Source organism: Dendrobates tinctorius, unplaced genomic scaffold (assembly GCF_039654945.1).
Source record: "Dendrobates tinctorius isolate UK_male_01 unplaced genomic scaffold, ASM3965494v1 ptg000079l, whole genome shotgun sequence".
NCBI lineage: Eukaryota > Metazoa > Chordata > Amphibia > Anura > Dendrobatidae > Dendrobates > Dendrobates tinctorius.
In genome coordinates, this window is record NW_027361747.1 from 14490550 (window position 1) to 14513329 (window position 22780).

The 22780-nt window shown below is 44.9% G+C and overlaps 1 protein-coding gene across 1 annotated transcript in view; it reads right to left on the reverse strand.

Annotated features, from left to right (window-relative positions):
• CHIC2 (cysteine rich hydrophobic domain 2) overlaps positions 1-20233 on the reverse strand; it is a 52366-nt gene extending 32133 nt beyond the window's left edge. The window contains exon 1 of the mRNA XM_073583548.1: positions 19902-20233. Within this exon, the coding sequence (XP_073439649.1) occupies positions 19902-20023 (122 nt within the window). The 5' untranslated portion in view covers positions 20024-20233. The remainder of the gene's footprint in view (positions 1-19901) is intronic.
• Between the last annotated feature and the right edge of the window lie 2547 nt (positions 20234-22780).

A 22780-nucleotide genomic window follows, 5' to 3' on the forward strand; every position in this document is an offset into this window, starting at 1 on the left:
TTTCCTTATTGAAATGTCCCAAATTTAAGTGCAACGCCAAGTTTTCTGACTTTCTGGAGGACTTTACATAAGTTCCAGCAAGCACCGCCAAAGTGGGAGGATATGGGGCGAAGCCTGCCTGTCTAATTCATCATAATTTGCACCACAAAAGTGCCATAAACGATGCAATCTTTCATCTCTTACATTTCTGGCAGAGGCACAAGGCAGCTGTAAGTTGAAAGGTGCACCAAATTACAAGGCGTGCAACTCTTAACCCCTTCATGACCCAGGCTATTTTGACCTTAATGACCTGGCCATTTTTTGCAATTCTGACCAGTGTCCCTTTATGAAGTAATAACTCTGGAACGCTTCAACGCATCATAGAGATTCTGAGATTGTTTTTTCGTGACATATTGAGCTTCATGTTAGTGGTAAATTTAGGTCAATAATTTGAGTTTGTGAAACGCAAATTTTGCAAAAATTTTGCAATTTTCAAATTTTTATTCTGTTAAACCAAGAGTTATGTGACACAAAATAGTCAATAAATAACATTTCCCACATGTCTACTTTACATCAGCACAATTTTGGAAACAAATTTTTTTTTTTGTTATAAGTGTTAAAATGTGACCAGCGATTTCTCATTTTTACTACAAAATTTACAAAACCATTTTTTTTTTTTTTTTTTTTTTTAGGGATCACCTCACATTTGAAGTCACTTTGAGGGGTCTATATGGCAAAAAATATGCAAAAGTGACAATTCTAAAAACTGCACCCCTCAACTGCTCAAAACTACATTCAAGAAGATTATTAACCCTTCAGGTGCTTCACAGGAACTAAAACAAAGTGGAAGGAAAAAATGGACATTTTAATTTTTCCAACAAAAATTTTCTTTTAGCCTGTTTTTTCATTTTCACATGGGCAACAGGATAAAATGGATCCTAAAATTTGTTCGGCAATTTCTCCTGAGCACACCAATACCTCATATGTGGTCATAAACCACTGTTTGGGCGCACGGGAGGGCTCAGAAGGGAAGTGGCGTCATTTGACTTTTTGAATGGAAAATTAGCTCCAATCGTTAGCGGACACCATGTCGTGTTTGGAGGCCCCCTGTGTGCCTAAACTTTGGAGCTCCCCCACAAATGACCCCATTTGGGAAACTAGACCCCCTAAGGAACTTATCTAGATGCATAGTGAGCACTTTGAACTCCCAGGTGCTTCACAGAAGTTTATAACGCAGAGCCGTGAAAATAAAAACATTTTTTTTCCTCAAAAAATGATTTTTTTAACCCGCTATTTTTTATTTTCACAATGGTAACAGGATAAATTGGACCCCTAAAGTTGTTGTGCAGTTTGTCCTGAGTACGCTGGTACCCCATATGTGGGGGGACCACTGTTTGAGCACATGTTGGGGCTCGGAATGGAAGTAGTGACGTTTTGAAATGCTGACTTGATGGAATGGTCTGCGGGCGTCATGTTACGTTTGCAGAGCCCCTGATGTGCCTAAACAGTGGAAACCCCCCACAAGTGACCACATTTTGGAAACTATACCACCCAAGGAACTAATTTTTTTTTTATTTTGATCACTGTGAAAGTGATCAAAATAAATGAATGAATCTGCAGCGTTGCTGCAGATTCGAGCGGGCGCACTGCGCATGCGCCCGCCATTTTCCAAGATGGCGACGCCCATGATCCGGGATGGCGGGACACCGGGACGGCCAGAGGGACTAAGGAGGCACCGTGCAGGGTGAGATCGGAGGGACCAGATTATGACAGTGGCTGCCGATCGGCACTGTCAGTTGGTGGCGGCGGCCGATCGGCGCTGTGAGTCGGTGGGGGGGGGGGGGGGGGTTGGTTCAGTGTCTCCAGCCATGCCCGATGCTATTTCAGCATTGGCCATGGCTGGATTGTAATATTTCACCAAATTTCATTGGTGAAATATTACAATCGTTCTGGCTAAGCCATGCCCCCTGGGGTTAACTATCAAGTGTCCTGTGTGCGCGGGTTGGGCGACCTTTCCATGACCCCGGTCACCCGACCCGCAGGAGGACAATTAATTCATGATGCCACATAGGCGTCATAGGTCGTATTGGCACGACTTTTCATGATGCCTATGTGACTTCAAAGGTCGGGAAGGGTTTAATAAGTTTGGGGCACTGTACTCCAGCGCATCTTTCATTAAGGCCAGGTTCAAACTTGCGTTTGGCTGGTCTGCGTACTTCTCTTAAGCTCCGCCTACTTCCACGTGTCCTGCGTATTTATCTTTAACATTGGGTACACAAGGGACATGCGTTGTATGCGGATGCGTTCGCTGTTTTGACGTGCCCGCCGAACGCAACATGTTGAATTTTTGTGCATTCGGCGGGTACGTCAAAATGACGCACGGGGACGCATCCGCATACAACACATGTCCCTTGCGTACCCAATGTCAAAGATAGGAACGCAGGACGTATGCAGAAGTAGGCAAAGCTTAATGGAAGAAGTACACAGCCCTACACAGACCAACCAAACGCAAGTGTGAACCCGGCCTAAGACTTGAGTGCAAAACATCAATCTTAAAATCAGGACCAGTGTTAGAGCTCATAAAGTCTGCAACATGCTTAACAAGTATTATCTTGCTTTAAATAAAGCAAGCATCTGGCATTTCTATTTTTCTCAAATGCAGAAGTACAGTGGGTACGGAAAGTATTCAGACCCCTTTAAACTTTCATTGCAGCCATTTGGCAAATGCAAAAAAAAAAGTTAATCTTTTTTCTCATTAATGTACACACTAAACTCCATCTTGACGGAAAAAAAAAAAAGGTAGAAATTTTGGCAAATTTATTAAAAAAAGAAAAACCGAAATATTACATGGTCATAAGTATTCAGACCCTTTGCTCAGTATTGAGTAGAAGCATCCTTTTGAGCTAGTACAGCCATGAGTCTTCTTGGGAATGATGCAATAAGTTTTCCACACCTGGATGTGGGAATCCTCTGTCATTCTTACTTGCAGATCCTCTCCAGTTCCATCAGGTTGGATGGTGAACGTTGGTGGACAACCATTTTCAGGTTTCTCCAGAGATGCACAATTGGGTTTAGGTCAGGGCTCTGGCTGGGCCAGTCAAAAATAGTCTCAGAGTTGTTCTGAAGCCACTCCTTTGTTATTTTAGGGTCATTGTCTGGTAAGGTGAACCTTCGGCCAAGTCTGAAGTCTATGGCCACTTTGCCATAAAGGCCCGACTGGTGGAGGGCTGCAGTGATAACTGACTTTGTGGAACTTTCTCCCATCTCCCTACTGCATCTGTGGAGCTCAGCCACAGTGATCTTGGGGTTCTTCTTTAAACTCTCTCACCAAGGCTCTTCTGTTATGAATGGGGCACCAAGGAGGATATCAGGCCCAGGCTAAGCCACTGAAAACCAGAGGTTGGTAACTAAGCGGATTGCAGTCCCCTGATCCTATCCACACAACTAGCAGTAGCCGAGGAGCATACCTACAATGATCCTAGATGCCTCGGCACAGCCGGAGAGCTAACTAAGCCTAAAGCAAGAAAGGGGAAATCTAAACAGTCCCGGAGCAGACCCCAAAGGAATAGATAGCCCCCAAACATATTGTCTGTGAGACAAGATGAAAACACAAACGCAGGCAGGAAAATAGACTGAGCAAACGATGGGGCCCACACTGACTAGACAGGACAGGAAAGGAAAGACACTGTCTGCAATCACGCAAAAAACCCTGCAAAAAGTCCAACACGTCTGATGCACAAAAAACACTGAAGTCGCACGACTTCGCCCCCACTATATCAGCACTCTGGTATATTCTGAAAGCAAAGAGAGACCAATATAACAGGTGAAGAAAACAAACTGGCACAAGCAGTAACATATGGGCGGTGATTCAGCACAGCCCCAGCTGAAGCTGGCTGACCCGCACAAAGCAGAGATAGACAAAACCAGATCAAATGCAAACAGAATAGCAAATGAACCACTTAGCTGAACCATGCAGGGACAGAGCAGGAGACATCAGACCTCAGAAGGCACAGGAAGAAAATCACCAGCAGGGATAGAGGGAGTCCGCTGTCTTAAATCCCAATCTGAAACTCCAGATCTCCAATCGTTATCCTCATTATCAGGTGACCAGCCTCTGTCAATCAGATCAGCTCCACTACCTCCAGTAACCACCACAGGGAGCCCAGAAAGAGAACTCGCAACCGTTCTGTCAATCTGACCAGCTCCACTACCTTCAGTAATAACCAGAGGGAGGCCAGAAAGAGAATTCACAACACTCTTCTCCCACGATTGCTCAGTTTGGCTGGATGTCCAGGTCTAGGAAGACTTCTGGTGGTCCCAAACTTCTTCCATTTAAGTGTTATGGAGGCCACTGTGCTCTTAGGAACCTTGAGTACTGCAGACAATATTTTGTTATCTTGGCCAGAATTGTGGCAAGGCACAGATCTGTCTCTGCGCTACTTGGCCAGTTCCTTTGACGTCATGATTCTCATTTCGTCTGACATGCAGTGTGAGCTCTTATATAGACAGGTGTGTGCCTTTACAAATCAAGTCCTATCAGTTTAAACACAGCTGGACTCCAATGAAGGAGTAGAACCATCTCAAGGAGGATCACAAGGAAATGGACAGCATGCGAGTTAAATATGATTGTCTGAGCAAAGGGTCTGAATAATTATGACCATGTGAAATTTCAGTTTTGCTTTAAATAAATTTGCAAAAATGTCCACATTTGTTTTTTTCCCCAGTCAAGATGAGTTGCAGAGCGTACATTAACCCCTTACGCTCCAGCGGTGAGCCCGCATCAAAGTAGGACATGTCAGCTGTTTTTAACAGCTAACAGGTGCCTGCAATAGGCGTGGGTGGAATCGCGATCCACCCGCGCCGATTAACTAGTCAAATGCTGTTGTCAAACTGACAGCGGCATTTAACGCGCAGTTCCGACCAGCGGCATTTAACGCGCAGTTCCGACCAGCGGCATTTAACGCGCAGTTCCGACCAGCGGCATTTAACGCGCAGTTCCGACCAGCGGCATTTAACGCGCAGTTCCGACCAGCGGCATTTAACGCGCAGTTCCGACCAGCGGCATTTAACGCGCAGTTCCGACCAGCGGCATTTAACGCGCAGTTCCGACCAGCGGCATTTAACGCGCAGTTCCGACCAGCGGCATTTAACGCGCAGTTCCGACCAGCGGCATTTAACGCGCAGTTCCGACAGCGGCATTTAACGCGCAGTTCCGACAGCGGCATTTAACGCGCAGTTCCGACAGTGGCGCTGGAAATACGAGCACCTCTGGCCGTCATGTGGTCGGGGATCATCGGTTCGCCGGCATAACAACCAGAGGTCTCCTTGAGACCTCTATGGGTGTTGATGCCAGATTGCTATGAGCGCCACTCTGTGGTCGGCGCTCATAGCAATGCAATAAGTCTGCTCCATAGAGGCGATCTGAGCATCCCTCTATGTAGCAGAGCCGATCAAGCTATGGCAGCTTCTAGCCTCCCACGGAGACTATTGAAGCATGCCAAAAGTTTAATTTTATTTTTTTTTTTAAAAATATTAAAATAAAAAAAAAAATAAAAAAAAAAAAGTTAAAATCATTCCCCTTTCTCCCCACTCAAAATAAAAAAAACAAAAAAAAAAAACAAACATACATACACATTTGTTATTGCCACGTTCAGAATCGCTGATCAAAAAAAGGATTAACCTGACCGCTAAACGGCGTAGCGAAGAAAGAATTAGAAACACCAGAATTACTTTTTTTGGTCGCCGCAACACTGCATTAAAAAATGCAACAACAGGTGATCAAAAGAACGTATCTGCACAAATGTGGTTTCATTATTATCATTAAAAACATCAGCTCAGACTGCAAAAAATAAGACATCACTCAACCCGAGATCACGAAATATGGAGATGCTACAAGTATCAGAAAATTGCGCAATTTTTTATTATTAAGCAAACTTTTTTTTTTTTTTTATCTAAGTGGTGAAAAAAATTAAAGAACCTAGACATGTTTGGTGTCTATGAACTCGTAATGACCTGGAGAATCATAATGGAGGGTCAGTTTTAAAATTTAGTGAACCTAGCAAAAAATGCCAAACAAAAAACAAGTGTGAGATGGCAGTTTTTCCCCCAATTTCATTGCATTTTGAATTTTTTTGCCCATTTTCAAGTACACGACATGGTAAAACCAAAGATGTCTTTCAAAAGTACAACTCGTCCCGCAAAAAATAAGCCCTCACATGGCCACGTTGACGGAAAAATAAAAAAAAGTTAAGGCTCTGGAAATGTTGTTCCTATCTTCAAAAAGGGGAAGAAGGTGGACCCAGGTAACTATAGGCCGGTGAGTCTGACTTCTATACCAGGAAAGATCTTTGAACAAATTATTAAACAACATGTATGTCAATACCTGGATAAGAATGAAGTGATTAAACAGAGTCAGCATGGGTTTGTAACTAATAAGTCATGTCAGACTAACTTAATTTCCTTCTATGACGGTATCACTGATTGGGTGGATCAAGGAAATGCTGTAGATATAGTATATCTTGACTTCAGCAAAGCATTTGACAAAGTCTCTCATACAATCCTTATTGAAAAAATGATTAAGTATGGAATGGACAAGGCAACTGTTAGGTGGATTCATAACTGGCTTAGTGATCGGACCCAAAGAGTGGTCGTAAATGGCTGCACATCCAGTTGGAAGAATGTCTCAAGTGGGGTACCACAGGGCTCTGTCCTGGGCCCTGTATTGTTCAACATCTTTATCAACGATTTAGATGAAGGAATTGAGGGTAAACTGATTAAATTTGCTGATGACACAAAGCTAGGAGGGATAGCTAATACTAGAGAAGAGAGAGAGAGGATTCAAAAAGATTTAAATAAACTGGAGAAGTGGGCAGCAACTAACAGAATGGTTTTTAATAGGGAGAAATGCAAAGTACTACATCTGGGCAATAAAAATGAAAAAAGCATATATAGAGTGGGAGGAATAGGGCTAAGCAACAGTACATGTGAAAAAGACTTGGGTATACTAATAGATCACAGACTGAATATGAGTCAACAGTGTGATGCAGCAGCAAAAAAGGCAAATGCAATTCTAGGATGTATTAACAGAAGCATACAGTCTAGATCACGTGAAGTCATTATTTCCCTCTACTCCTCTTTGGTCAGACCTCATCTGGAATATTGTGTCCAGTTTTGGGCACCACATTTTAAAAAAGACATCAACAAACTGGAGCAAGTTCAGAAAAGAGCGACCAGAATGGTGACAGGTCTGCAAACCCTGTCTTATGAGGAAAGGTTGCAGGATTTGGGAATGTTTAGTTTGCAAAAGAGAAGACTGAGAGGAGACTTAATAGCTGTCTACAAATATCTAAAGGGCTGTCACATTGTAGAAGGATCAACTTTATTCTCATTTGCACAAGGAAAGACTAGAAGCAATGGGATGAAACTGAATGGGAGGAGACACAGATTAGATATTAGAAAAAACTTTTTGACAGTTAGAGTGATCAATGAGTGGAACAGGCTGCCACGAGAAGTGGTGAGTTCTCCTTCAATGGAAGTCTTCAAACAGAGGCTGGACAGACATCTGACTGGGATGATTTAGCGAATCCTGCTTTGAGCAGGGGGTTGGACCAGATGGCCCAGGAGGTCCCTTCCAACTCTACGATTCTATGATTCTAAGAAAGGTAGCGAAACACGGAAACGCAAAACCAAAAAAGCTCCGGTCATTAAGGGGTTAATGAGAAACCCCTGAACTTTTTTGAATTTACCAAATGGCTGCAATGAAACAGTGAAAATTTTAAAGGGGTCCGAATACTTTCCGTACCCACTTTATGTAACATATGGACTATACAGGAGTTTCTTATAAGGCAGATTGACCAATTGATTTATATGATATGATATACTGTGTAGACCATATGGATATTTGTATGGCTCCTCTATAAACACTAAGTGAATTATTTTGCTTTAACATTATTTTAAAAAGGTGCAGTTTTTATCGTGCTTCGGTATCTGTTCAATAATACATTTTGCAGTGTGCAGTGACCTATATAGGTTTACTGTTTTTATTGTATTGATGTATTTTGTAAATACGGCAATACATTTTGGTATTTTTTTAGATTGCTTCTTGTACGCCATAGGTTCCACTAAAAGAAACTCAACCTAAGCTCAGACGAAACGTCATCCATATTGCCATCTATGTGACAGTTTTCATACAATTAGAAAGAAAATTAAAGTCCAAATACCAATTTCTGTGTTATTATTCACAATGGATCCACATAAATCGGATAGGGCACCCATTTTTTGTGCATTCACTAAGTTTAACTGGCAACTTTAATCCTGATAAAAAAACCGGATCAAGATAGCACATACACGAAGACCATCAGTGTCTGTTTACTATCAATTTTGCATACGGACAACACAAGGACGTATGATATGCTCATCAACAGGAGCCATGACACAGGGCTGGAACAGGGAAGTCAAAAGTAGGTATGTCTTCTATGGTATCATCCATTTATAACAGATCACGATAGACAGAGTATATCGGTCGAATCAGATCAGTAAAACAAATCAGAACAACATATGTAAAGAGTCACACAGATTGGAAACATGGATCGATTTTAAAACATGTGTACGGATCAATGTGACTAGACACATGGACATGTATAACGGATGTGTGCAAGTTGCTTAAGTCACAGATCAAGGCAGAAATGGATCAGCGATTTATCAAGTTGTTGTACAGGATAATTTGCCCAGATTTACTGGGAATGACAAGCTGCTTAGAAAGCGGCAGTCTCAAAAATAAAATCATAGCCAAAATTAGGCACAGTTCTCATTTTGTGACATAATTGTTTCACTTGGCAAAAAGCAAAAATAGCACATACAAGGTGGACATGTATAATTGAATTTTCACTAATCTCCACATCGATAATGTAATTCAGAGAGGAGAGTCACTACAAAGGACAGCCCTCAGCAAAATCCAGCACATCCACACATTATAGAACGGTATGTTATCTGGTGACATGTAATGCTTCATCTCTCCTATAACAATCATGGTTGTTTTTCTGTAATGCAACTGCAATTTGGTTTTTCATAGAAACAGCTCTAACAAGTGCTTTCTTTTACAATAAAATAAACCTATGTGGCCCCTGCGAGTTAAAGTCCACCTCTACACCCTTGCCCTACGCTTTGAAAGAAACAGAACCTAGACAGATATATTACTAAACTTTCTGCTAACGGCTTTGCAAAATTATTATTATTCATCTTGTACATTTATGGCACATCCACAGGATATGCCGCCAGGAATGGAAAATTGGCCATTACGCTCCATTTACATACCGCAACATCGTAATTGCAACACAAAGAAGAAAAAGTCATGGAATTACGAAAATGACAAGATTAATAAACATGAATGTACTCTGACAAATCATCAAGATCGGATGCTGGCAGCTACCTTTGTAATTGGCGACCAATGGTGTTCCGGACAGAACTGTGGAGTCGGAGTAGTGGAGTGCTCCCTGGCTACCATACAGGTTCGTCCGATGGGTGTCGCAGGTCCGGTGCCTCCCATCTTCATGCGATGACGTCCTCTTCCTTGCTTCTGCCTTGGCTCCTGCACTGGCGTACTGATCTGCCCTGTTAAGGGCAGAGTAAAGTACTGCAGTGCACAGGCGCTGGGCCTCTCTGACCTTTCCCGACGCCTGCGCACCACAGTACTTTGCTCTGCCCTCAACAGGGCAGAGAATTACACCTGTGCAGGAGCCGCTACAGAAGCAAGGAAGAGGACGTCATCGCATGAAGATGGGAGGCGCTGGACCCGGACCTGCGACACCCATCGGGCCAGACCACCCCCGGGTGAGTATAATAAAACTTGCTTTTCTTAACTTTCAGGTTACATCGGGGGGCTTATTTACAGCATTATAGAAGGCTGTAGATAAGCCCCTAATGGCGGTGGCCGAAGCTTATATGCGAAAAATGAGGTGACAGATTCCCTTTAATTTGTTTCCCCTCTTGCATTACCACTTAGCCTTGCATGTGTCATTTTTACAAGGTTGTGCTCCCCTTTCTTTTTGCTAAACTGCCATCATCTTGGTCATTTTCTGATTGAGCCCTTGCGTCTTATGTTTTTGACCATCAAGCACTGGTGCACCACCAGTGATTTCTGGATACACATTCAATGGCTTTTTTTCTGCACAGCAGTGTTATTGATTTGCGGATAAATAGGAAATCTAAATTCTAAGGACACCATGCACATGCTGCATGAATTCATTGTATGTATTTCTCATCCCTGTACATGCTGCATTATTTGTGTATTGCCGTCATGTTTTCATAGCTTATTATTATTTTTTATATAGCACCATTGATTCCATGGTCCTGTACATGAGAAGGGGTTACATACAAAGTTATAGATATCACTACAGTAGGCAAACTAACAATGACAGCCTGATACAGAGGGGAGAGGACCCTGCCCTTGCGGGTGTACATCCTATGAAGCACTATCTTTGGATCTATGACTATAAAAGTAGGAATAATTGTCCACTGTACACCCATTCAATTTAGTCTGAGCCTTGTGAACATGACTCAATGATTCTGACCATGATCCTTAACAGAGACTACTACCTGTACCATTAACTTTGCACTTGAGGGCAAATGTATGGTTTTAGCTTATGTCTGATATTCTCTTTTTATTATGTAATTTTTATTAATGTTTGTGCATATTTATGTAGTAAAGAAATCTTTTTAAAGAATTCTTTGCTAAATACTCATATGTATATAGGTTTTTCAATGGAATACCTGTAAGCTAGCTGTCTGGCTGTGTAGATACGAACGCCTTAGGTTTTGTATGTAATGGCCAATTTCACTTGGATTACAGAATGGGTCACAACACAGCATCCTTCAAATTCAACAAGACCACATAAGCAATGTCATTACTAAGCCTTCAAAAGGAAACATCACACGAGCCCCACCAGGGTGGGGTGGTACTATAAGTAGCCCCACAGTAGCCAAACCCCCTCTTCATTTCAGGTACACCAACACCTTGGTGTTATATTAAGTTGGTTGTGGAACCAGTGAAAAGAACTTCTCACCAAAGTGTCCAGACACAACAGGCTGTGTGTTACTCGCAGGGCTGTGGAGTCGGTAAGCCAAACCTGCGACTCCGACTCCTCAATTTCCCTTACACCGACTCCGACTCCCACACATATTGCTTATATTTAAGTGAAAAATTTATTGTAGTACAATGTGAACATCAGACATTTAATCATTTTTATGATCCAATAATCAAGATATTTAGATAGAACAGAATATATATTGGTGTACTACCCGGTTTTCATTCTTTTTGGTACAGATACGATATGGATAGACAGATATGGATAAATGGATAGATAGAGCAGATTTCTAATCTGCTTTTGCTATTGAAAACATTATCTATGAGCTCAAAAACCTTTCAGGTGATGCAGTTTTTTAAAAAGATGATCAACTTTTGCAGCTGAAAAACGTATCCTCAAAAAACACAGGAAAAACGCTGTGTGTGAATGTAGCCTTAGATCAGGAATATAACAGCCATTTATAGGACATTTCATAACTTTCCCAAACTCCTATGAAAAAATATTCAGCACATCCTGCATTGAATTACTGTACCCAATTTTTTATATATTTTAGGAGTCGGTCCATTTTATACCGACTCCAACTCCGACTCCACCAAAATGAGCACCGACTCCGACTCCACAGCCCTGGTTACTCGGGCTATTATGAGAAGCCAATGTGGCCCAAATGGAAAAAACAGTAAAAGTACTCATCAGCCCTCCCGAAGTGTAGCCCTTGGATCTTTCAATCAAGGTAGGGGATGCACGGAAGGAGAAAATCCCAGCTGCATGATGGGTGAGGCACAAGAGCAGTAGGAAAAATCCAGCAGTCCCAAAAGAAAAAAAAAAACATTGAAATTAAAACTATACATTTAATGAAACAAAAAAAAAATTCAAAGGGAAAAGGGACATAATTAGAGAAAGGATGACATGTTTCGAACAATCATGGTTCTTACTCGTATCCCTTTTCCCATTGAATATGTTTTAAATTGCGTTTCATTAAACGTGAAGTTATAAATACAATGTTTTTTTCTTTTGAGATTTAGAGTTTTTCCTATTGCTCGTGTCCTGAATGCGCTATCATGACCTGCAGTGCCTCTGGATTTGTCTCATATTGAGCATGTTTGGGACATCATTGGTCAGCAACTGCAAAAGTTGCAAATTTTGCGGACTTGCCCAGGTGCATTTTGCATGGCAGAACATTCCTCAAACAACCACTAATAACCTCACTGATGGCAATCAAGGCAAGTAAATGCTTGTACTTCAGCATGTGGCACTCATATGCATACTGAATAAATAGACATTTCGAAAATGTTGTTTACAGGTTTTATATTGTCTATTTAACATTTACATGTCTATCCATCAAGTGGTTTCCAAGGCTTTACGACTTTTCCTTCTTGGTGTTACAATTTCAATGTTGAGTGTATTAGTAAGGAAGTTCTGAAGGACTCTGATGGCCAAAACCAAGGCAGTGGAGTCAGTGAGCCATGGATCAGACACAGGTTCCCCCACATATGCCGGTTCCTTCATAAATGGCCAATAGTAAATTTACTTATAGTAAAAATAGTAGCATCACTATATCACTGAGCTTTATAGCCAAAATTGTATTTTTTTTCTGCCAATGAAAGTTTGCTATTTTGCTGGATGTGATGTAGGTTTTACAGGTACCACTTTGGGTTTATAAAATTTACTAAATCATTGTCATAAATTTATAAGGAATCTACGACATAAGTCATGCTGCCCAAACTTGGGGAAGAAAGAATCAGAGACTGGCTCCCTCATTATTAGGCTGGAGTCACACTAGCAATTTTAAAATCGGTCTGATTTTGATGCAGGAGAGGTGGACGAGTGTAATGCAAATGTCATGCGTTTTTTATGAGAGTACAATCAGATTTTTCCCACCTAGCATCTGATTTACATCTAAATGCAGTGCGATTGCCATCATCAGACTGCAGTGCGATTTTAACATGAGCTTTTACATAGAGAAATTCTCCAAGTCATATACACATCATTTTCAAAGGAAATATTCCTCAAAACAAAATGATAGAATAGAAGCTGGCAATTCATGTGCTGCGCACAGTTAAATCAGAGGGACAGGTTAGAATAAATATATACACACAGAAGCTGGCTCTTCAGGACCTGAATGAAACACAGCAACCACTTAGGCTAAGTGCACACGTACCGGAACTCTCGCGGAAATTACCGCGAGAATTCCAGAATTCCAGTCCGCGGGAAAAATCGCATTTTAAATTCCCGCGGTTTTCCCGCGGAAAAACTAGCATTTTGCAAGCGTAATTAGCTTGCAGAATGCTAGCGTTCTCCAAGCGATCTGTAGCATCGCTTGGAGAACTGATTGACAGGTTGGTCACACTCGTCAAACACAGTGTTTGACGAGTGTCACCAACTTTTTACTACTGAGGCCGCCTATGCAGCATCAGTAGTAAAATATAGAATGTAAAACAAAAAAAAAAACGGTGTTATTCTCACCCTCCGACGTCCCGCGCATCCGTTCCCAGTAATCCTTTGCGAAAATGCCCGCGATGACGTCAGTTCTCGCGGGATCGCGACGTCTCGCGGTAATTCGCGATGACGTCGCGCGAATGACCGCGAGACTTCGCGATCCCGCAAGAACGGACGTCATCGCGAGCATTTTCGCAAAGGACTACTGGGACCGGAGCGTGAAGAGAAGCGGGAAGGCTGCGCGGGACGTCGGAGGGTGAGAATAACAATATTTTTTATTTTAAATTCTATTTTTTACAGGGATATGGTACCCAAAGCCCGGAGGACAGTCTCCTCTCCTCCGGACCATGGGTACCATCCGCAATTGTTCTGCTTACTTTCCGCATGGTGTGCACAGCCACATGCGGGAAATAAGCGGAACAATGCATTCCTATGGGTGCGGGATCGCCGCGATTCCGCAAATTAATGAGCATGCTGCGGTTTTTACCGCAAAGCGATTCCGCCGCGGTAAAAACCCCAGCATTAGCACAGCATTGCGGAATCCCATAGGAATGCATGGGATGCTTATCTTTCGCGGCAAAATCGCGCGGTTAAAACCGCCGCGGAAACGCGAAAAAAACGCCACGTGTGAACTCAGCCTTAGAGAAAGAACCAGTCACCATTACAGAAGCAGACATCCAACAGCGGGTCAGGAACATGAACAGCTGGACAGCACCTGGCCCAGACATGATCCACACCTACTGCCTAAAGAAATTAATAGCAGTACATGAACAAATGGCAAAGCAGATGAACCAACTGCTAGATGCAGGCTAACACAAGGAAGAACAGTGCTGATCATGAAGGACCCCGAGGCTGGTTTCACACTAGCGTTTCTGTGCGCAGCATAGGCCTGCATACTTCTTTCCTTAAGATCCACATAGATCCACATGTGTCTTGCGTACCTATATTTAACACTGGGTATGCAGAGACACGCGTTGTATGCGGATGCATCCCGATGCGTCGTTTTGACGTGCCCGCCAAACGCAACATGCTGTTTTCACACGTACTGGAGACACTTACTAAGGTCTGTGCAAGTCAGTGTGTTTCCAGCAAAGTCCCATCAACCACCACCTGCTCTAGCAGTTATCAGTTGAATACAACTCTCAACATTGTCCCCTGCTAGCGCTGGTCTCAGCACGAGTAGGGGAGAACGATGAGAGCCGTCTTCAGCAATTGGCGCCGGGGAACAGCGCTAACTGTACCACTGCTTCCCAGGCACCATTACATGTGGTACTGATGCGGCACACATTTACCAATCGTGTACCACAAGTATTAAACACACCGACACGGATATCACCAGTACTGGAAATATGAGGACGTGTGAAATCGGCCTAAGACAGCACCCTGCATTCAGCAACCCCCATAGGTAAACAATCTACACATTGCATGGAGCAGTACTTATGGCATCTGGAGAGCAATCTATACATTTGTCACATACATGATGACCCATGTGCCTCACACTTGCCATGGGAAAACCTTTATGTGGAAGCACCACTTCAGTTGTTTTATTTAGGCTATGTACCCATGAATGCAGAAAAAAACAGACTCCTTCCCAGGAAAAGCGCGCTTTTTTTGCACTTTATGCATTTTTTACAGGAGCATCCTCCTGCTCATAGAACATAGTTGGAAATGCGGATTTTTCCGCGAAATTAATGAGCATGCTGCATTTTTTACCGTGATGCGTTTTTTTTCGCTGAAAAAAACAAAACACATCAATATGTACAGAAAGTGCGGAATTCATTAAAATGAATGGGATGCTTCTTGTAAGCGTTTTTGCAGGTAGAAACGATTAAAAAAAAAAAAAAACGCTTACGTAGGTACACAGCCTAACTGCAGCGCTGGAGTGGTATAATTAATCTCAGTTTCCTGCCCCTAGTATTGCACCTACCAGCTGCCATCTTTATCTGTCATTAATGCCGCTCCGATCGTCTTCAGCAAGTTATGACCTGCAGGATCTCTCCAGTGTTTGCTCAGTGTAACGCAATGTAAGTTTATGAGAGCCTTGTTCTGATTACACTCCGACCAATGTTAATCTATGAGTTACCTGTTATGAGTCAACTGTGATTTTTTTTTTTCTTCAGCTAAAATCAGTGCTGTCCCGATTTTTACACACCAGTGCAATTTGATAACTGTGTAAATAAAGAATTGCTCTATGTAAAAGCGCATGATAAAATTGCATCGCAATTGGATGTAGGTGTGAAAAATCAATTGTACTCGCATGAAAATCACACGACCCTACTTTTCTGGAATGAAATCGGAACCTTTTTTTCACGGTGATGAGTACAAGCCCTTATATTGAAAGCTTGTGACTTATCTCTGACATCTGGTCATTCAGAAGTTGCAGTCACAAGATGGCAGATTGGGACAGTAGCGGTGCCAGGAAAAGCTGAAGACGGTGGCTGGTAAGTATAAGGGTCCCGTCACATTTAGCGATGCACCAGAGATCCCGACCACGATACGACCCAGTCAAGATCGCTGGTGCATCGCTAAATGGTCGCTAGTGAGCTGCCAAACAGGCAGATCTCAGCAGCAACGCAGCAGCGGTCGTTACTTACCTGTCAGACGCGGCGATGAAGACGCTCTCCCGCCTGCGTCCACGCGTTGCCGCCAGCAGGAAGCGGCCGACGAGAAACGGCGCAGGACGTTCTCACACGATCAGCGATAGCCAGCGGGGGAGCCGGTCGGAGGCAAGTATCACATTTAGCGATATCGCTAGCAATATCGCTGCTGCGTCACAAAATCGGTGACGCTTTAGCGATATTGCTGGCGATATCGCTATGTGTGAAGCCCCCTTAAGACTAGGGGGAAGGAACTTACATTAGTTGCACCACTCCAGGTCTGAAATTTAAAAAAAAAAAAATTTAAAAAAAATAAATAAATAATCGCTGCTTGAACTGAGCTGGGGTGTGCAACAAAGAGATACCAGTGTGCAAACAGAGGTAACAATACAATCGGACAATCACCACATTATCATTTCCTTCCAGCTTCACCACTGCTGCATCTGAGCAGGAGGCCCCCAATCTCACATATATCTGCCTTGAAGACGTGTACGTAAAGTGATATTAAAATGTGGGGTGCAGCATGTGTTTATTCATATACACATAGAAACACAAGAGAAAATGCAGCTCATCATAGGCTGGAAAGAAACATGTCTGATTTCTTGAAGCCTGTGACAGGTGGGCGTGCGATGTGCCATGTGCGAGCGTCTCATATGCAAGACGTGTATGTGTTACATTTGTTATGATTGGGTCACCGAGGAGGAAAGCAAGACCAAGCTAAGCCATAGTTACCAACCTCTCTGGTTTTCTAAGCGGATGCAGACCCCTGATCCTATCCACACAACTAGCAGTAGCCGTGGAGCGTACCTGCGATGATCCTAGACGCCTCGACACAGCCGGAGAACTAAATAAGCCTAAAGCAAGAAAGGGGAAATCTAAACTGCCCCGGAGCAGACCCCAAAGGAATAGATAGCCCCCAAAGATATATTGTCGGTGAGACAAGATGAAAACACAAACGCAGGTAGGAAAATAGACTGAGCAAACGATGGGGCCCACACTAACTAGACAGGACAGGAAAGACACTGTCTGCAATCACGCAAAAAACCCTGCAAAAAAGTCCAACACGTCTGATAGAACAATACTGAAGTCACACGACTTCGCCCACTATATCAGCACTCTGGTATATTCTGAAAGCAGAGGAAAAAGAGGCCAATCTAATAAGGGACAAAAACAAACTGGCACAAGCAGTAACATATGGATGGAGATTCAGCACAGCCCCAGCCGAAGCTGGTTGACCACACAACTGAAATAGACAAAACTAGATCAAATGTGAACAGAATAGCAAAAGAACACTTAGCTGAGCATGCAGGGACTGGGCTGGAAACTAAGGGTACCGTTACACCTAGCGATGCACCAGCGATCACGACCAGCGATATGACGCGGTCAGGATCGCTGGTGCATCGCTAGGTGGTCGCTAGTGAGCTGCCACACAGGCATATCTCACCAGCAACATCGCTGGGGACGGGGATCGCTACTTACCTGTCAGACGCGGCGATCCTGCGTCCTCCCGCCCGGCTCCTCGCGTCGCTAGTCGGCGCCGCAGGAAGTGGCCGACGAGGAATGGTCAAGGAGCTTCTCGCGCGATCAGTGATAACCAGCGGGGGAGCCGGTCGGAGGTAAGTATCACATGCAGCGATATCGCTAGCAATATCGCTGCAACATCACAAAATCGGTGACTTTACAGCGATATTGCTAGCGATATCGCAGTGTGTAATGGGGGCTTAAGACCTCAGGAGGCAGGAAAAAATCACCAGCAGGGATAGAGGGAGTCGGCTGTCTTAAATCCAGTCAGAAACTCCAGATCTCCAGTCATCCTCCTCATTATCAGGTGGCAGGCCTCTGTTAATTAGATCAGCTCCATTACCTCCAGTAACCACCAGAGGGATCCCGGGAAGAGAACTCGCAACCCCTCTGTCAATACAACCAGCGGTAGGCCAGAAAGCGAATTCACAACATACATGTGTATAACGTGTGCCTCCTTACGGCTGGTGATGATGTACTAAGGAGGGAGCAGAGGTGACCATGGCTACCTTCAGGCTTTTGCAGGGTGAACATTCCTGCCTGCCCCCTGTGCCGGGCTAACCTCTCCCCGCCGGCCTAACCTCTTCTGCCTGCATTGTGCCGTCACAGCTCACACCACACTCTCTCCCCCTGTGCGGCGCTCTTCTCTCCTGCATTGTGCCGACACAGCTCACACCACACTCTCTCCCCCTGTACAGCGCTCTCCTCTTCTGCATTGTGCCGGCACAGCTCACACCACACTTTATCCCCCTGTGCGGCGCTCTCCTCTCCTGCCTGCATTGGCACAGCTCACACCACACTCTCTCCCCCTGCCCCAGTGCCGACACAGCTCACACCACACTTTCTCCCCCTGTGCGGCGCTCCCCTCTCTCTTTCCCCTGCCCCAGTACCGACACAGCTCACACCACACTCTCTCCCCCTGTTCGGCGCTCTCCTCTCCTGCCTGCATTGGCACAGCTCACACCACACTCTCTCCCCCTGCCCCAGTGCCGACACAGCTCACACCACACTTTCTCCCCCTGTGCGGCGCTCCCCTCTCTCTTTCCCCTGCCCCAGTGCCGACACAGCTCACACCACACTCTCTCCCCCTGTACAGCGCTCTCCTCCCTGCTCGGCGCTCTCCACTTCTGCATTGTGCCGGCACAGCTCACACCACACTTTCTCCCCCTGTGCGGCGCTCCCCTCTCTCTTTCCCCTGCCCCAGTACCGACACAGCTCACACCACACTCTCTCCCCCTGTTCGGCGCTCTCCTCTCCTGCCTGCATTGGCACAGCTCACACCACACTCTCTCCCCCTGCCCCAGTGCCGACACAGCTCACACCACACTTTCTCCCCCTGTGCGGCGCTCCCCTCTCTCTTTCCCCTGCCCCAGTGCCGACACAGCTCACACCACACTCTCTCCCCCTGTACAGCGCTCTCCTCCCTGCTCGGCGCTCTCCTCTTCTGCATTGTGCCGGCACAGCTCACACCACACTTTCTCCCCCTGTGCGGCGCTCCCCTCTCTCTTTCCCCTGCCCCAGTGCCGACACAGCTCACACCACACTCTCTCCCCCTGTACAGCGCTCTCCTCCCTGCTCGGCGCTCTCCTCTTCTGCATTGTGCCGGCACAGCTCACACCACACTTTCTCCCCCTGTGCGGCGCTCCCCTCTCTCTTTCCCCTGCCCCAGTACCGACACAGCTCACACCACACTCTCTCCCCCTGTTCGGCGCTCTCCTCTCCTGCCTGCATTGGCACAGCTCACACCACACTCTCTCCCCCTGCCCCAGTGCCGACACAGCTCACACCACACTCTCTCCCCCTGTTCGGCGCTCTCCTCTCCTGCCTGCATTGGCACAGCTCACACCACACTCTCTCCCCCTGCCCCAGTGCCGACACAGCTCACACCACTTTCTCCCCCTGTGCGGCGCTCCCCTCTCTCTTTCCCCTGCCCCAGTGCCGACACAGCTCACACCACACTCTCTCCCCCTGTACAGCGCTCTCCTCCCTGCTCGGCACTCTCCTCTTCTGCATTGTGCCGGCACAGCTCACACCACACTTTCTCCCCCTGTGCGGCGCTCCCCTCTCTCTTTCCCCTGCCCCAGTACCGACACAGCTCACACCACACTCTCTCCCCCTGTTCGGCGCTCTCCTCTCCTGCCTGCATTGGCACAGTTCACACCACACTCTCTCCCCCTGCCCCAGTGCCGACACAGCTCACACCACACTTCCCCCGGCTCCTGACTGCTCGGTACCGGCGGTGAGCGGCATCCACCCGTCCCACCCCCAGTGCCCTCTCCAGCCTTACACTGTGACGTGCCCACATCCCCGCACGACCACCGGGTCCGGGGCGTATTTCAGCAGCTGCTCCTCCAGTGCTCGCTCCTCGTCTTCTTCTTCCTCTTCGTAAATCTCATCAAAATCCGCCATCCTCCACAGCCGGGCGGGGGAGACGCCGCAGCTCTCTTCCACCTCGTCCCCGGTGCCGTTACCAGGAAACTAAGGCCGCCATACCCGCCTGCTGCTGCGTCGACGTCAGCACGTTCTGAACGTCACTAGAGTCATGTGACCATGCAGTGCTCCGCATCAGTCACTTTCTTTCAGCCTTTTTTCTAACTTTATTGTTCTGTTCGAGTTTCCAAAACATGAATGTCCTGAAAGTGCGCATGTGCGAGTGTAAGTGTGCTGTTATTTATCATTGAGTCACGATCACCTCACAGACTTTTTAGCCCCTTCCCAGAAAGGCCGCTGTACGCCTTTGCTCTCTCACCCATCTCCTTTCCTTTTTCCAAGAGCCATAACCTTATTTTTCTTGTTTTTTTTTGGCAGGACAAGTTGCATTCCATGGCTCCATTTTACCAAACAATGTACTGGAGACGGGGAAAAAAGAATGCAATTCCCATGTTTTTCAGGTTTTGATTTTATGGTGTTCACTGTGTGGTACAGATGATCATCAGATTCACCAGCTCGGTGCGATTACTGCGATCCCAAACTTGTATAGTTATATATTTTTATATGTTTTTGTGGTTAAAAATAATTCTGAACTTTGGTAAATGATATTGGTTTGTTTCATCGCTTTCTGACACCGTAACGTTCCCATCGGTGAAGCTGTGTGAGGGGCTGGTGTTTGTGTCATGAGCTAATTTCGTATTAATACCAATTTGAAGCCCATACGACTTGTCTATGGCTTTTTATGCTACTTTTTGTAACAGGTGTGATGACCATCTCCCAGAGAGAGTCGTCAAATTATGCAAATGCACCAATCATAATGTGATCCGATTCCCTCATATCAGTAGAAGATGGAGAAAAAATGTCAGTCCATGGAAATCACACTGCACTCAGATGTCATCCGAGTGCAGTCTGATGTTTTCCACGGACTGATTGACTAGCATGGCCGAGTGCCATCTGAATATCAAATCACACTCAGGCATGCAGCAATTTTTTTCCACAGGTAGTCTCTGTCCGAGGAAAATATCGGACATTTCCACGGCACCATAAACTAACATATGTCCGAGTGTGATCCGATGTGTCTGATCGCACTCGGACAGCAAATACACTCATCTGCTTGAGCCCTAAAAATTATGTCCCTTTGATTTTATTTTTCGCTTTACATCCAGGGCTGTGGAGTCGGTAAGCCAAACCTCCGACTCCTCAATTTCCATGACACCGACTCCACGACTCAGACTCCCTCATACCAGGGCTGTGGGGTCGGTAAGCCAAACCTCCGACTCCAACTCCTCAATTTCCATGACACCGACTCCCTCATACCAGGGCTGTGGGGTCGGTAAGCCAAACATCCGACTCCAACTCCTCAATTTCCATGACACCACAAAAATGGGCTCTGACTCCAACTCCACTGCCCTGTTTACATCTTTTGCCAAATATGATTATTATTATTTCTTTAGTTTTAAACTGAGAAAGGGGAATTTAAACTTTTAGATTTATGTTTTCATTTTTTTCATATACTTTTATATACTTTTTTTTATATACTTTTATATACTTAAAAAAAATATATATAGATATATAATTTACCAAAAAAATATATATAGATATATAATTTACCAACTTAGGGATTTAAACCTGTGGTTGATTCTTAGTACTGTATACTGCAGTACAGTACTACAATAATGGCAACCATTTTCCCGGAATCCACCACATAGGAAACCATGGAACTGCAGGGGCTCTGGCCTTTCACAAAATATCAGAGCCCCCGCAGCGCCGGAGAAACACGCAGCGGCGCGCCGCACATCTGAACGCCCCCCTCATCCCAGCCTGCCTCCAGCAGCGACCCCGGGACCCTGCTCCACTGCGGCCAGTAAGGTATATCCGCATTATAAGATGCACCCCCATTTTCCCGCCAAATTTTGGGGAAAAAGGTGTGTCTTATAATCCGAAAAATACGATAGGGTTTAAAACAAGAAAAGGACGTTGACTACCAAATACATAAAATATAGATGTGAAGTACTAAATAATAGACTACCGTCCAAAAGATGAATGGCAAACCATTCGGGACTAAACAGGCAGGGTTGCAGAATTCACACAGTGGTTTTTGGCACAGTACTATCACAGACATGCTTGCATAAAAGTGGAAAAATATGTTTAGAAGCATATCATTCCCACCAAAACAGTTGAAGATTATACAAACTTTTGGTTATGAACAGTGCTATCACAGACATGGGTGCAGAGTACACACAGATAGGTTTTGCATGTGCGCAGTTTTCCAAAAACAAATACTGTCCCTCACTACACCTGCATCCTGTCCCTACGCTAAGCAGAGCAGAAATAAAAAGTAATAATCTTGAACCAGGAGGAACAGATCCAAGTAGAGGAGGAGGTAGACATGGCAGTATAGGAGAAAGAGGCAGGGCAGTATGGTGGCTCGGTGGTTAGCACAGTAGCTTTGCAGTGATTGGGGTTTTGTGTTCAAACCAAACTAAGCACAACGTCTGCAAGGAGCATGTGTCTTCTCACCGTCTTTGCGTTGTCTCCAGTTTCCTCCCACACTCCAAAGATATACTGAAAGGGAAATTAGATTGTGAGCCCCAATGGGGACAGTGCCAATAATGTCTGTAAAGCACTGTGGAATTAATGTTGATATATAACTGAGTAAATAAAATAAATAGAGTCAAGCGTAATATTTTCAATAGTCGAGAGGTATTTTTTTTCTTTTTTTCATTTTTATGGAAC